The sequence below is a fragment of the Sander lucioperca genome, chromosome 19 (genome assembly GCF_008315115.2).
Source record: "Sander lucioperca isolate FBNREF2018 chromosome 19, SLUC_FBN_1.2, whole genome shotgun sequence".
Taxonomy (NCBI): Eukaryota; Metazoa; Chordata; class Actinopteri; order Perciformes; family Percidae; genus Sander; species Sander lucioperca.
Genome location: NC_050191.1, coordinates 14776520 through 14793158, shown reverse-complemented (window position 1 = coordinate 14793158; position 16639 = coordinate 14776520). Strand labels below are relative to the sequence as shown.

At 44.3% G+C, this 16639-nt stretch overlaps 2 protein-coding genes across 2 annotated transcripts in view; one reads left to right on the top strand and one right to left on the bottom strand.

Annotated features, from left to right (window-relative positions):
• Nucleotides 1-1425: 1425 nt before the first annotated feature.
• srp9 (signal recognition particle 9) lies at nt 1426-5436 on the bottom strand. Its single transcript, XM_031321104.2, has 3 exons — nt 5212-5436; nt 5015-5083; nt 1426-1711 (listed from the first exon to the last, which is right to left on the bottom strand). Exons 1-3 carry the CDS (start codon nt 5281-5283, stop codon nt 1592-1594), a joined length of 261 nt encoding a protein of 86 aa, XP_031176964.1. The 5' UTR covers nt 5284-5436; the 3' UTR covers nt 1426-1591.
• Nucleotides 5437-8033: 2597 nt separating this feature from the next.
• Nucleotides 8034-16639, top strand: part of enah (ENAH actin regulator) — a 117137-nt gene continuing 108531 nt past the window's right edge. The window contains exon 1 of the mRNA XM_035995680.1: nt 8034-8357. Within this exon, the coding sequence (XP_035851573.1) occupies nt 8353-8357 (5 nt within the window). The 5' untranslated portion in view covers nt 8034-8352. The remainder of the gene's footprint in view (nt 8358-16639) is intronic.

Below are 16639 nucleotides of genomic sequence, written 5' to 3'. Positions count from 1 at the left end.
TTGAGTTAATAACTCAGGAGATTACTGCAGTTCAAATCAAATCATTCACCCGAAATATAGAATGAACAAATTCTCTTCACAGCGCAGAGACCAGGGAAAACTGTAAAGCAATATTTCACCACTTTTCTACCATTAATATTGAACATTGTTCAGTTTTAAGATGATGATGATGATAGCTTTATTGTTTGACTCAAGGTCTATTTAAAAACATACAACCCAATTAAAAGGACAGACATAAAAGGACAGAGAGAGAACTATATCATGCAACTTTTTGTTATTCTCTTTCCTCAGAGCACTGCTCAGCTTTCTCATTACCCAACACGGGACGTCCCGTAGAGCTTCAGACCAGCCTATGGTTCACACCAAAGCAAGCCATCAGTGATTGGGAGTGTCACTGAAATGGGACGTCCTGTTGAGTTCTTTAACCCCCCAATGTAGCACAAGTAGACTTTGTGTTTCTCAGTTACTGTATTTTCCATCAGATGGTTTATAGATCTGGACATTTCCACACTTGAAGGCAGTTCATTTCTCGGAGAAAGAGAGAAAGAAAAAAGACGGAGACTGAGGAAACAGTCAGCTGTTCCACAAACTCCCGGGCAGTTCAGAGCTTGTGTTTGGTGTTTTAAAACTTTCTTGTGGCAGCGATAGAGGCAGAGATGTTTCCTGTACAGGACTCTCACACCACCTCAAAACACGACAAGTCTGATCCACGTGCACATGACTGGCCACAGCAGCGGGACACGGGGGAGGTTTCTCCAGAAGTTTAATCTGTTGCAACTTTTCCTTGAGCTGCTGCAGTTTTTCAGCCTCCACCGCTGCAGCCTAAACACACTACCCCTATTCAAATAAATGGAAAGATCTGCATTTTCACCGGAGCGTCCGAATGTGTGTGAACACAGCCTTAATCATGCAGACATTTATGGTTCATAAACACAACACCAGATGACTACAGGAGAGACACCGGCTGTACTGGGGTAAATAAATGTTTATTGAACAAGTAACAATGATTCTCAGTCGACAAAATGGCATTAGGAGGTGTGTGGGGTTCCTCCACACTGTCGCCAGCCAATCAGAAGCTCCTGCTCCAGTTGTGTGGCACAAGTCCAGGAGGAAAAAACAAAAAGGAACCAACCGCTGTGCTGAAACTGAATCCAACATCGCTACACAGATGTGAATAGAAAAGACATGTAAGGTCTCCATGCCTGTCCTTTTCGTCCTCTTTAAAACTGAAATTAAATGCAGCTCCTGTAAAGAAATCAAGGAGCCAGAGCTGCTCACACTGCAGCTGAGGATTTGTCCCACACTCCCCCCCCCCCCCCAACGACTCCCAGCAGCCTACATTCACCTTTTTTAGAGTCATACCATCAGGGATGTGATCACAATGCCTGATAAGGAAAAGCAGGATAATGGGATTTTTATTGAAGAAAGTCTCATAAAAAAAAAAGAAATATTTTCATGTATATTTCTATCACATCTCTGGTGGTATGACATCCATGTACACAGCCAGACCCCCCCCCCCCCCCCAGACTCCACATGGCACTGTGATGGTCCTGTGCTCTAACAACCGTTGTGTCCGCTGCTCTGGAGCATTTTAGTCCGTCTCCATGGAGCCACTGTGCGTCTCCTTGGACACCATGAGTCTCATCAGTTTCCCGTGGAGCTTCTCGATCTTCTTCACGTCCTGGGCCTGGTCTGTTTTGTACTGTAAACACTGTGGGGACGGACAAAAGACTACATGAGGACAATGATAGCTACAGCACCATTACCGTCAACGGGCTGACAATAATCTCACATTACTATACCTGTAGTCACATATCAAACATGGACCCCTAAACAACAACTTCCACTTTTACAGAGAAGTATGTCATTCTCAATGGCCCTCATTTATGAAACGTGCATACGACCTAAAACAGGCGTAGGACAGGCGTACGCCGATTCCTACGCAAAGCAAGGCATTTATCAATTTGAACGTGAGCGTAGGCTGCGATAAAATCTCACATCTAGTCTGAACTCGTGTACGCAAGTTTTCGAGTCAGTGTGGACTTGCAGTGCAGCATGTAATCAGTTTAACCGGCAATTTCCACTGGATGCGGAACGGCTGTGGATCTGCTCCGGAACATCAACGGAGTCATTAGGTTTCCATTAAAGTCAATGTGTGTATTTCCACTGACTGCAGAACGGCTGCGTCCCTACTCCGTCCCAGCTCCGGCGGTCCCAGCCCTCTGGAGCAGATACTCAGAGCTTCTATTTTTGCCGGACGCCGGAGAGCTCCGCAGCAATTCAGCACACGGCAGATAGTGCGGGACAGGAAGTCGAGCACAGAAACAAAATAAACATCCGGTTAATTTTCAAAGTAAAATCCAGCGTGCTCACGGCGGATCATATTTCCCTGCACTACACCTTGAAAACACAGCTCAGAGTAGTTTCCCCTCTACTCCTCTGGATGGAAACTAACTGTTGTTGGTTTTGTAAGTAAGTAAGTAATTTATTTACTATAGCACCTTTCACAGACAGAGTCACAAAGTGCTTCACACAAAAAACATTTGATTAAAATACAATAGAATCCAAAACAGAGATTGGTTCTATTCTACGTGAATTCATGAGATCTCGTGGGTCCCCGTGACTACAGCTGTCAGTCATGGCCGCAGCCGTGCCGCAACAAATCTGGACCTAGTATAGTAGCGTATTGACGGACGGCGGAGCACGGAGCCGTTCCGCAGCGGAGCTGGTCCACAGACGTTCTGCATTCAGTGGAAATCCGGAGTAACAGGAGAAGGAGAAGTCATCACTATAGTTGATCACTATATCAGCAATGGCAGATCTGGCTCTTATAGAGGACCTCTATGCGCCGGTAACAGTGCACATGTACGCACACGGGCCACGGTGGAGCGCTCCATCGGATTGATTAAGGACAGATGGCTCTGTCTTGCATCAGTGATATCACCCATACACGGCAGAAAAAGACACACGCTCTCCCTCACAGCTGTTGCCTGGCTCTGACTCATGAAAAAAACACATGCATAAACTCTGCTACTGTGTGTTTATTTAAATATAGGTAGGTGTAGGCCTAAGAGATTGCAATATAAGCCTGTATATTACTATTAGGACTATAGCATACATCAAGGATGTATAAATTAAATAAACTTCAGCTGGAGTCCGATTTACCACGGCAACACTGTTGACTGCATCAGTGATCTCTTTCCATTCCCCATTCTTTCTACAGCCTTTAATACCAGTTTTCAGGCTGCCAGATAGTGAACCTGAGATATCAGGGTCTCAGTCTCCACCTCTGAAAAGTGTCTCTTCTCAGCCGGATTACGTCTCGCCATATCGTAAATTGTAGGGGCGAGGCCTCAGAACCCAGAATATATAGGGGTGAATATATAGGGATGTGATATTTAAATTACAATCGTTTCCAGCCGCTGCATTTATCAATGTACGACCATTCTTACGCTCTGATTGGTGTTATATGAACGTTTCATGAATCACACGTGAAGCCTGTCGTAAGATGATTTCTGTGCTCATATCTACACTGGTTTCTACGTTAGGTTGATAAATGAGGGCCAATGTGTATACACACACACACACACACACACACACACACACACAGTTGTATGGTGACCAAGGTTATAATAGATTGTATTTTGTTTACTTTAATAACCCTGATTGTGAGTGATTGATGCATTTAGCTGATGAAATCAATCAACAGAAAACTACAGATTACAGCTAAGTATCTTCAGGTACAAAGTATTTGAGTACAAAGTATCTGTGTTCTAACAATATGGAAACATTATGGTGTCACGTGTTACTTAATGGCGCGTTCATGCCACCTCGGAATAACAGGGACCGCCCCCGTGATTACGTTGTTTTTCCGACTACCAGCGTTCACGTGGTTAGGATGGCCGGGATCAATATATACAGTCTGTCGGTACACGATCCGTTCTGCCTGCACGATCCGTTCTGCACATGCGCAAGATAATACTGTTTTACGTATCCATACGACCTGCACGATCTGTTCCACGCTAGCCTATGGCTAGCCTCCACCGGGAAGCTAACGTTAGTTTAGCTAACAGCTAATTCGGCTAACCGCTAGCTGACAGCTAGATTCAGTCTAAAATAACGTTAACTCAAACGTAATGGGAAAAGCAGGCTACAGCTAAATTAAGACTTCACAGTAATAACAATAAAGACAAGTATTGAGTGATTGTATTTTAAATGAGCACAAGTAAAGTAGAACTGACGTAACAGCTGTTATATATGTCAACGTTTATTTTCTAGTTTTATTTTGAGGGTCTTTTAAAGTTATTACATGCTGTCTCAGCTAGCAGTTAGCCGAATTAGCTGTTAGCTAAACTAACGTTAGCTTGCCTGTCGACCGGAAGCGTGGAACAGATCGTGCAGTGTCGTAAATCCTCGTACAACCGCGCATGCGCGAACATTTTGCGCATGTGCAGAACGGATCGTGTACCGACACAGTCTATGGTCGGGATGCGTGTTCTTCTTCTTCTGTTATATTGGCGTTTGGCATAACAACTTGTTGCATGACTGCCACCAACTGTTGGCTGTAGCCTTGAGCATCAGGTGTGTGAAAACCTGGTGAAAACATGGAGGCTACAATCATTTGCTGCTGTTTTCTTATGCGAGCATCCAAACAGCACATCGTCAGGTGTTTGAGTTATCTGCAGGACAACCAATGGGAAAGGACATGGATAAGCTGTGTTTTTATATACATATAGGCCTATTTGTGAATAATCTGAAACATGTTCTGTCTGTGTATGTTTCTCAGCGGAGGCGTTTGTCCACTAAACAGTTTATTGTCATTGGAATCTGTTCAGTGAACCAAAGTCGCCTCAATCAAACGTCAGCTGTCACCAACTGGGAAACTCGGTTAGCAAAATCTGGCCCCAGTTTCCCACAGGAAGGGACGTGAATGATGACGTTTTCACTCGGAAAAACGTTTTTCCGATGTCCATGAACGCACGGAAACAGTTCAGGTAAACATGACGTCACTTACCACGGCATTGTCGGTGACTTTGATGCAAAGGTTTCCATCGCAGTGTCTGTACTTGAGAACCACTCTCACCTGGAAACACAATAGCTGACGTCAGTGACACACCTGCAGCGTCACACGCACGGCTCTAACAGGCTAATCCCCAGCTAACAGGCTATCCAGCTAGCATGCTAAGCTGGTTCTGAGATGTAGAGGCTCACCTTCATGGGGTCTGTCAGATAGAGCTTCTCTGCTGCGCGCGCGAACTCCTCCCAGGTGTGATAGTGAGGCATGGTTCTGGGTTCTGGCGGAGAGAGTCAGTCCGGTGGAAGACAAGAATCGGAATCAACGAGCCGTCCGCTCACTTCAGAACACCACATCAGCGCCAGCGGCAACGCAGCCAATCAACGAAGAGAACGTACAGAGAAAACACTTCCGGGGCACCGTTTCAAAACAAGAGCAGAACACGTTCACAGAAGCAACGGAGTAAAACCGATAGAAATACAAATAGTTAAATAGAATGAAGGCTTTATACATATTATACATTTTGTGGTAACGAGTAATACTTAATAGTAAGTCAAACAGACAGAAAGCTGTTTTATTGATTACTATTCGATTGTATTTGTGATCAAGTTTAAAATGTAGCCTATCATCACTACTAACACGTCGCCCCACTACCACAGCGGCTATGGTCCCATTCATTAAGCCTAACGTTTCTATCGAAAAAATCAACCCTGATGCTGAATCTGATCGCTATTCTAACTTTGGTTTGCCTCGTGCTTAATGGGCCCGAGCTTTGTTTTGAAATGACCCTTAGTCACAGGACCGGAAACATCCCTGAGCTGTATGGGGAGGGCATGGGGGAGGGTTAGGGTCATGTCGCCCTCTAGTGGCTGCACCTACAGCTGACTGAGAACACAATGCCTCAAAAATATACAATACAAGACCGGGGGAAATATCCAGAGATGATAGATGAGTAAAATGTTCATCTGCAGCATAATAACTAGTACGAACAGCTGTCAGAGATGTAACATACCCCTGGACATGTAGCCTACAGAGTGAGTAAGTGAACATTGTTGAGAAGTCTGGTCCTCCACAGGGTGGGGGTCTGATGGAGGTGGAGTTCACGGGTTGTGCACCAGATGGCAGACACAGTTGTGGTATTCTCACAGGCAGGGTTCAAAATTAGCACCATCCACCAGCCAAATGCTGGTCAAATATACACGTGGCTGGTAGATTTGCTACACCAACCAGCCAAAAAAACAATGGTAATCTATTGAGTGGCTGGAACCATGCTCACAGCGAGTGGATGAACTCAGACTGAAGGAAGAGGAGGTCTTCCTGAGCATTTCACAGTCACACTGTGTCCAATATCACCATATAGTGTTAACCAAATACCTTGATATCCACATTGTATGGTTGGTGAGCTCACCAAATATTTACACAGTGAGTGTTTTGATAAATAATCATCAGTAATATGGATATATATTCAACTCAACTTTACTGATAGTGTCAGATCCTAACAGAAGTTATCTCAGGACATTTTACAGATAGAGAAGGTCTAGACCATATCATTTACAGAGACACAACAGCAAGCATTTGGTGGACAGCACAGAGGAGGCAGAAACCTGGGACAGATCCTGGCTGTATAACCGGTACTATGACTCAGTGTGTAAAAAGTTCAGAACATGACATCACTTTCCTGTAATGCAGCCTTTAAAACCAGGAAAAGACAACACTTATGTCATTTTATGATATCCAGAATCTAAGAGGATATCTAGTCTCATGATATCGATATAATACAGATGTGTAGGCCTATCCCAGCATCCGTCAGTCACAGTCTGACGTGCATCTGTTTCAGAATCAAATACATGAAATATAATGACTAACAGATGTTTAGCATCAAGTCCCCCTGACATCAACCTATAAGTCCAGCTATTGTCTGGTAAAGGTTCTACCAAAGTACATTACATAATAGACCTTTTTATTTTATTTTTAGAAAACCCTTTCCTAATCCTCTTTTAAACCATCAGACAACCACCAGGGTTAACAGAGCTTCCTTTAAAACAGAACAGTTAGTGTGTTTCCACAGTTGTTCTTCTCAGGATGCTTTGCTCTCTGATTAAGATAATATAATGGACACAATATTGTATGGGGTGTTTTCTATTCCACTAAAACAAGTTCCTTCCTGAGACTATTTAGCAGAGCCACTGTCGCTGCGTCTGGAGCTACACCCTGATTTGTTAGTTAAGTTCTCATGACCTTTTGCACTTGCAGGCGGTGTGAGAAACTTTTTTGTAAAGATAACTTTCCCTTTGAGCTGGTCTTTATAACCACTGGGGTCATGAACATAAGACGTCCTGTCCTGTCTGCTCTGGCCTTCCACTAGGCACCTTTAGGAAGCTGGTGCAGCTGAGCTCAGGCCCATTACTGCGAGCATGCACAGCTGCTATTGGCTTATTGAAATCAGCCTCTGGTTGTCTTTGTTCATTATCAGACAGACGAGAACATTACATAGTAAATACCAGAAGACATATCAGTCTTCATAGCAACCGCTGACCCCAGCTGACCTCATCTCATGTGTGTGTGTGTGTGTGTGTGGCATGATTGAAACATATTCCCGGATTAATGTTTTACACACACACACACACACACACACACACACACACACACACACACACACACACACAGCACAGCCTCAGTTGTCAGGGGCAATCTGTACGTGCTACGTCGGCTACGTCCCACCAGTTGCGTCACTTGCTGCCTTCAGGTACTGTTGGAAAATCGACGAATGGTGAATAGAGCGCACATTAGAGACCCAACTAGAGAGCTTGAACGCAACGTTTCCAATAATAATAATAATAATAATAATAGCTGCGTCGTGTAATGCACCAGTCAGTGATTTAGTTTAGCTCGTCAGGATTCAGAGACTGTTTTTTCCTCAATAGCTCATTTGGTAACTAAGTAATCAGGGGATGGTTCCCAGCTGTGGGACTTTAGAGAGTTCCGTGCGGCCGTGAACGCTGAGAGCGGCAGCGGCAGCGGAGCGGCTCGAGGAGCGGCACAGCACTGCCGCATCAGCGACCAGAGTGCGTCACAAGAAGCAGAGAGTCGCTTCCAGCGAGCGAGTGTTCAGCAGCAGTGGACCCACGATGCAAAGGATCATGTAGGATTCCACTGTTGCTTTTTGAAATCCCAATTTTTCTTTTTTCTTTTCTTTTTTCTACTTTTACCGGATAGCCTGCAGACTGACACGTCGCTGGAGCCCTGAACCGAGCCGGGAACTTTTGGAAAACTACAAGTCAGCCGTCGTTGATACCGAGAGGACTTTGTGATATTTCTGGCCTGACAACACTTTCGTCATGAGGTAAGAAGCTCCCAGTGGTCTTAAATATAGAGATATAGCTATATCAATCTATACATCTATGAGTGTAAGATGAGCAGATGGAGTCAGGAGAGAGAGATGTAAGCTGAACATGTTGCTTTGTCACACACACACACACACACACACACACACACACACACACACACACACACACACACACAGCGGCTGCTGCAGAGCCCTGTTACCGTGTTACCGGCTCCATGTTCAGCTTCATGGACCGACAGGCTCGTGCAGCAGTCTGTGCTGCAGCTGAGGACGTGCACGGGGTTGGAATCATTCCCACTGCCGCTCCCACTCTGCACGGAACACTGTGATAATAGGACACACACACACACACACACACACACACACACACTCACACTCACTCACTCACTCACACACTCACTCACTCACTCACTGATGGTGGGTGTCCTGGGGACCGAGGCATGTGTGGCTGTTGTGTAACATGGGGGAGCCAACAGAGACTGTAGCCAAGCAGGACTCTGAGGGACAGGAGACATGTGAGGATCAGGAGACATGTGAGGGACAGGAGACATGAACCAGTTCTAGAAGTGAAGATAGGGACACTTTGCATGGGTCAGCTGCATGGCAGGATCAGGGTTAGCTGTGCTGGTGCTGGGACTGGGACTGTCTGGGAACACTGTAGCTGCATGCTGAAAGCCTCTCAGTGGAGACCCACGCAGTGTCCACGTCTGGAGATGACCTTGTTTCTGAAGGAGTTAGTTTGTGTTGAATGTGTCCTGAAACGGGCTGATGATGCAGAAAGGGTTCCTTTCACTTGATTCTGTTGAACACAGCTCAGAGATGTTCAAACAGCTTCTATGGGCATGTTTTCCATCTGATCTAACGTAGTGTGCACGTGGACTAAGAAGTGAGAGTGCAGTGTGGACGGCCGGCCCCTTTAAGAAGAGAAAGCCCCTAATTGAATCCAGCTGCTGGAATCTGTGGAGGCCAGACTGTGTTAACAATAGCTTTGCTTGTAGTGTCCATGTCCCACAATGGAAACCACTAACCTTTCATCTCTCTCGCTTCCCTCCTCTTCCTCAAACTTTACACCAACGCTCTCATTATTTGTTTTAAACCCTGTCCTGTGTTTTGGACTGGAGCAGGCAGGAAGACCGACTGAAACACAAGATGTCCCTGCTGCCAGTCACAGGGACAAATGAGCGCCCACTGGGGAGCTACTGATGTGTGAGTGGGGTGCAACAGGTGTGTGTGTGTGTGTGTGTGTGTGTGTGTGTGTGTGGTGGCCCCAGCTGCTCAGAGCTGACTCCTGCAGGACACAGGTGCTGTGTTAGTGCGCCGGCCTCTCCAGGGTTTCCCCGGGGTCTTAAAAAGTCCAAACTTTCAACATTTTAGGCCTTAAAATTCCTAAATTCACTGAAGAATTGTGTTCTAGGTCTTAAATAATTTTAAACAGGTCTAAATTTTCTCATTAAAATGCTCCCGCAGCTCTCTACAGTGTTTTTCTTATTCTGTGGTGTTGTAGTTCTTTCTTTCCCCAAATATAATTCGCTGTATCACAGCTACAGATGAGAAGATTTTATTTGTTTTAATTCTTTAGCTATGGGGAAGTGCAAGTTTAGCGATGTTTCCGGACTCTGACATTGACGTTTTTTTATTTATTTATGTCGTGATAAAGGTCTTAAATTTCATTTATAATGGTCTGAAAAAGCTCCTAAAAAGTCTTAAATTTGACATGGTGAAACCCTGCTGTAACAGGCAGCTTTTTTCACCTGAACATGCGGGAACATTCGCTCCCACCACTGTGCTCAGAGGAATGGATTGGACCGCTCCACTCTGCCGTTCTCGTAGCTGCCTGTGAACACCCATCAGGAGTTATTGGTCCACTGGCTGTCCAGCACACACTGCTGGTGTTCAGCATTATCGACCCATTTCAAAATCTCCCCAGTTAACCTGTGATGCGTTCACACAGCTGACTTGTGTAGCACACAGCTTGTGCAACCCAAGTCCATTAGTTTCCATTAACAGCTGGCTGAACTGAGAGAGGTTTGAATCAAATGCCATGTCTGGAACAATAGTTCGGTCTGGCAATCAGAGCTTCCAAGGTCTTTAAAAAAGCTATTTAAAAATTCCAATAACTCAAAGTGGTGCTTGGGGAACCATTGCTCTCATGGTTTGACTTACTAAGTCAACTTTAAAGACCTCACACATTGTCCCTCATTTTGCCTGAGTGGACGTGGTATGAGACTGTACTGGGACATCTGTGTGTTAGTGTGTCTGCTTCACAGCTAGTCCTGAGCACAGGGAGTCCTTCATGCTGCGCTTCTCTTCAGACACTCGGCAGACGTGTGTTGGCTGCTGGTTGGAAGGTCAGAGATACCTGGCAGCAGCACATTCCTGGACCATGAGCCGGAGGATGGATATGTAGGGTGGTCAGTTAGTTCCCTGCGCTGTGTCAGACGGCACGTAGCGCTGATGTCATCTTATCTGGGGCGGTTTGATAAGCAGCATGGTCATGGTGGCGGGCTGTGAAGTGTCATGGTAACGGGCCTTGACAACTGCTGACAGGCCTCGTCTCTCTCTCCCCTCAGATGAATGACAGGAGCGGAGTCTCTGAGACTCAAGGCGTGTCTTGAGTTCTACTGAGTCTGAGCTGAGTCATGGTAAAGCTCTTCTTCACAGGACAGATTAAGAGATTATTTTATCATTATCAAAAGTAGGACTTCATCACGAGCTCCAGAAGAAAATCTACTTTCTGTTCTTTCTTTCTGACAGACTGTCCATCTAGATATCGTATTGACCTGAATATAATACGACCCTGATTATAAGACGACCCCTTCTTTTTCAAAAACATTTTTGGAAAAAGACTTTTTGAAGACCAAATCTCATTTTAATAAAGAAATCTGTATGAGTGTTTTTTCTTAAGTTAATCACAAAGCGCTGAAAAGACTGCAGCAATTCTCTCTGCAGTCTGAGGGCAAGCGCTGGGCGAGACTAGTCCTCCACCGCAAACACAGCTCGTTACGGCGCATCATTCGCCTGCACTACAAGCCGAGGCTTTAGGGCTCGCCATCTCCGTACATTACATTATGTGACACCATATTTATTGGCTATTTGACGGTTGTTTGAGGACTCTGCTGCATTTATCACCATCATTTTAACGTTAATCAAAACTTTTTATCATTTCTTTGCTAACTTTGCGTAATTTTGAGCTGCTTTGTTCGGGACGCTCAACGTGTCTCTGCATCTTTCAGGCTTCCTCGCTCTGTTGGGAGTTTGGATTGAGGGCTTTGGTCATGAGATGCACATTCAGTTTACTGCTATTTGGCATCACCTGTTGTTGTGAATGTTTAAAAGTCTAGACCCCGCATATAGTATGACCTCGATTTTTCAGATATATTCATAGGGAGAAGAAACCCGTCATATATTCCTGAGACAGGCTGTGCAACAATGGTAGCAATAATATCACATCCACATAGGGTTAGTAGTGTACAGCTGGCGAAATGATTTATATATATATATATATATATATATATATATATATATATATATATATATATAAACGCACTGGATCACTACTCGGTATCGGCCGATACTCAAGTCAAAGAAGAATTAGTATCAGGAAGGAAAGAATGGTGTCAGAAGATCTTTAGTTCTCAGTCAATCTCAATGAAGCAGTGTTTGTTGAACTCCCATGGCTCAAGATGTCTTAGTCAACAGGACTTGCTCTGTCCTATGTCTGTCCCATGCAGTGCCACAGAAGTGGTAGCAAACTCTGGAGTCTATCATCTTCTCCTCTTTGATCATACACACTGGTCAAAAAGCTAAGTTGACTGTTCATTTGAATATAGTGTATTTATATCTTTTCTGTGGTATTGTCCACATGTAAGTGCACACTAATCCAAGGTTCCCTCCAGACCAGGTGATCAATATGGTTTAAAATGTATGCCAGAGACTATAGTCTTGAATAATTCCTATGAGTGGTTAAAGATAGTGTTCCTGCTCTTCTCTGTGGATCTGAAGCTGGATCGAGCTATAATGCTGAGTGCATGTGAAGGAGGACGGGAGAGTGAAGGTGCTCCAGTGATTTCTGTAAAGTTTTTGAAAATTTTGATCGTGACTGGCTCCCCGCCACCATCTGCTCCTCGCACTCCTTATCTCCTCCCTCTGCAGTCTCTCTCCTCTCCACCAATCCCTCCCTTATCTCTCTCTCATTTCACCTTCTGCTGCTCCTCACAGGCCAGCTCTTTTTCTTTTACTTCCATCCTTTCAGCACTCACATCTCAGTGTCCTGTTCCAGCGTCTGCTGACTGACTGTTAGCAGAGGGAAAGTCAACCGAAGGAGCAGAGTAATCACAGTGTGTCTCAGAATTACTGCTGAGTCACTGAAAGACATGACTTTGAGCCTCAAGCAGCAATGAGCGTTACTCACTTTAATCACACTCAGTGTCCCAGCTGACCCAGTGATTTCTCTAATCTGTGTGTGTGTGTGTGTGTGTGTGTGTGTGTGTGTGTGTCACTTCATGGACACTCAGGATATTACAGACCTGTTTGTGTCCCATCTGGATGTGTCAGCTGGGTTAGGGTGTTCCTCTGTTTGGGCCAGTTGGTAGATAAACACTTGTGCCCATCACAGAGAGACATGATGCCAGCTGTCTTTACCTGCTCAGCATTAGGAGAAGTAGTGATGCACTGATCCGACTCTTCCTGTCCCGGTAACTGTTCTGATAAAGAATCCCAACCTGATCCTACTCTGTCTTCCAAATGTGAAAACTGTAAATTACAACCATCATGTATGTGAGCCAACAGACGGGCATTGCTGTGTTCATAATGATCCCAGGAAAGAAATGAATGTGGATCATGCCATGACCAATAGAGTCTGTATTGGCACCAATATATTGATCTAATGTATGCTCAAGAATTCCTGCATCAATGGCTCTAACAAACGTGTCCAGAAACATGTGACCATCAAGCTCTCCAAGCTAACACTAGTCAAAGTGTTGACATATAGAACCATCAAACATGCATTTTAGATGAAGGAGATGAGAGTGTATCCATTGTTCCTGGTCCCTGTGCACACAAACACTGCAATTAGCTCTGTTAGGAACTTTAGAGCAAAAGGCTCTAATTAAGGTCCAAATGACCTTAATATTGCCTTTACGCAGATTGGCTGCTGGTTTTATGATAGAAACGATGTAGAGAATGATGTACCATAGACATTTTAATATCGTTTTAAAGATGTATATTGTCATATTAATCTTCTCTGAATACCAACCGCTGCTAAGTGCAAATCAAAGGCTTGAAGCAGTGGTTTGTTGGCGCGGCTGAACTCTAGAGCTAACTCTGAGTGCACCTTTATTCTTCCAGCGTCGTTTTGAAGCGGCCGTGTTGTTTTCTGATGATTTTTATTTGTAGATTTTAATAAAAGATTTAAAAACACAAGTATACTCCACTGCTCGACTATATTTTATATTTTACATGTTATATAAGGAATTATTAATCGTGAATTCATCTCTGACCTCTACGTGTGAGCTTTGTTTGTATTTGTATTCCCTCTTTATATAAATATCTTCTATGTTTCTTCAGATACGTAATAACACAGCAGCGTGTGATTGGCCTGCACGACGAGCCACGACTGCTTGTGAGTGTGCATTTCTCCGCTCTGCCCTGCCCCCCCTCCCAATCGATTAGTTTGAGTCTGAAAAGTTAATTCTGGACCTTCAGGATCTTGATCTGCAGCCCCAGTGATGATCGTTCATCATCATTTGTGCATGTTCATGACAAAGAAACCGATAACTCTGTTCAAACTACTATATAAATATTGCTCCAATAATTTAATAACATACTAATATTATAGAAGTTATGCTCTTGAGACAAATGTGTGATTTGTGATATTGGGCTGTATAACATTTGACTATTGCAGATTTATACAGAATCAAATTTAGCAATGCCATTTTGTAAGTGTTGGAACTGGATGCATTTTGAAAACTGTGATGTGATGCTGCTATGTTGCTGATTGATATAACATGTACTATGTATATATGTACATGTTATTAAATGCTCAGGATGAAGGTGGAGCTATGCTGGGAACAACATTGTGTTCTGTTTAAGTGGAGAGATTTAGATTTTATTTGTTGGGTTTTGCTCTATGAAGTTGTGAATGTGAGGATGTGAGGATTCTTTAAATGACATCTGATATGAAAATGTCTCCTGGTTCTAGCCTAATGTCTTGAGAAAGGCCTGAGGTCTCTGGACACGAACCAGTGGGGGGGGTTCATGTCCAGAGCTAAACCTTTCAAAGAAAGCAACCTGTGGGTTAGCATTGGACTGGCACAGGAGCAGCACTCATTGATTGGCTCATTGATTGACTGACTGATCGACTGACTGATTGACTGACTCATTGATTGATTGACTGACTGATTGACTCATTGACTGATTGACTGATTGATTGACTCATTGACTCACTGATTGATTGATTGATTGATTGATTGATTGATTGACTGGGACTAAGTAAAAGCCCAGGTCCCAGGGCTGACATTGCACCACTCCTCCTTCCGGTTGAACTGATGCCACCGAGTCGTTATTAGCAGTCATGCTAACGTTAAAGTTAGCCGCCTCAGTTCATGTGAATGTGAGTTGAACCTTGCCAATCACTCTCGCTGGATTCCTCTTTCTTTTGTTCTCTTTGGAGCTACAGTATTAGCGATGTCTGCACGTTTAGCGTCAACTTACAGCATAAATAAACTTTTTTTCAGTGTTGTTCATCTTTTTCTCACGTGACACCGGCGGCCCATCACAGAAAGAAAAAAAACACTGGGAGAATTGCTGATCCTGCTTGAAATGGAAAGCTAGTTTTGATTTAGAATGAAATCCTAACAGCCGTTGAAGACTTTCAGTCTGAAAGGCCTGGCGGTCCAATGAAAGCCTTTGTTTGTTTGTTGAATCTTTGTTGGTTGAGTGAATGATCCCTTTAAATGACAGCAGTGTGTTCCAGCTTCACATACTATTGTATCATGTCTCTGCCGCGCTGCACCCGCTGAACAGCACCACCCCAATAGTTCTGTCATCAGAAGTGGTTGTCCCGGCAACACAACGCTGCTACATTGACACTCTTTGTTCAGCCGATTGTAACCTTGCTAGATCTTAAATGACGGGACAGGAGAAATAAGAGTCACAGCTCCAGGGAATAGTGGGGGGGGGGGGCGTATAAAGGGCAAGAGGGAGGGATGGAGGGAAAGGGAGGGAGGTGTAAAGGGTGAGTTGTGAAACATGTCATCCACGTCCCAGTTGGGCCTCATTTGGCTTCCATAATGAAGTGGCCCCGGACAAACTGCTCCATCTTTGTTCCCTGCACAATGGCTCTGAGAGCTCTGTGCACTGAGAAAGACAACTCAGCAGGCTGGACCTGGACCTGGACCCAGACCCAGACCTGGCACTGGACAGTTTATCAGTCACTCTGGCACCAAACAGAACGATGAAAGAGTTAATATGGAGTAGTTCCAGTATCCCCGCCCTTTCCCATCACTTCACCTCACAATGCACACAGGTGATGTCAGTTAATTTGAACCAATCACACTGAGCTGGAGCTACATTACTCTGATAACACCTGTCATCATGATATTCTAGACTACACCATGAATGTTAGTTTACATTTGAACTTGTATGTTGTTTCAGGGTTGAATACCATTTTATCTACTAGTACAGTGCCCGTTGAAAAAGTGCCTGTTCAGAACGGGCCGACTGCTTGGCCTGTGGTATTGCTGTAGCTTTCTCCTCTAACCCAAAGCACTTAACATGCAACTTAACTGTATACTACTGACTTACTGTGTACTTCTACTTCATAAGAAAACATTGTACTTAGGGATGCACCGATACCACTTTTTTGAAGACCAAATACAAGTGCATACATTTTGGTACTCGCTGATACAGAGTACCGATACGAGTACTTAATAATCCCTCTGGGGTCCGAGGGTGTTTTCAGACACACAGATGGTTTTGGCCTTCTCTGATATTGTTGTCAGCAGGAGCGGGGAGTTGCTACATCACTACAAGGCTTGATTGATTGTGGTTCACTGGCTACCGGTGTGCCAGAAAAACTGATTGCTGTCATGCACATGATGAAATAGGGGACATGCTGAATCTCTAGATGAGCCGCAGCCGAACGGCGCCTGATTGAACCGTGCTGCAACATGTGTTACAGGTTGAGTTTTATAAAAAACTAATTACAAAAAAAACACAAATTCACGAGTCCCTTTACCTATGCCACATGGTAAAACCTGTGACCGCACAGAACAAGTTCT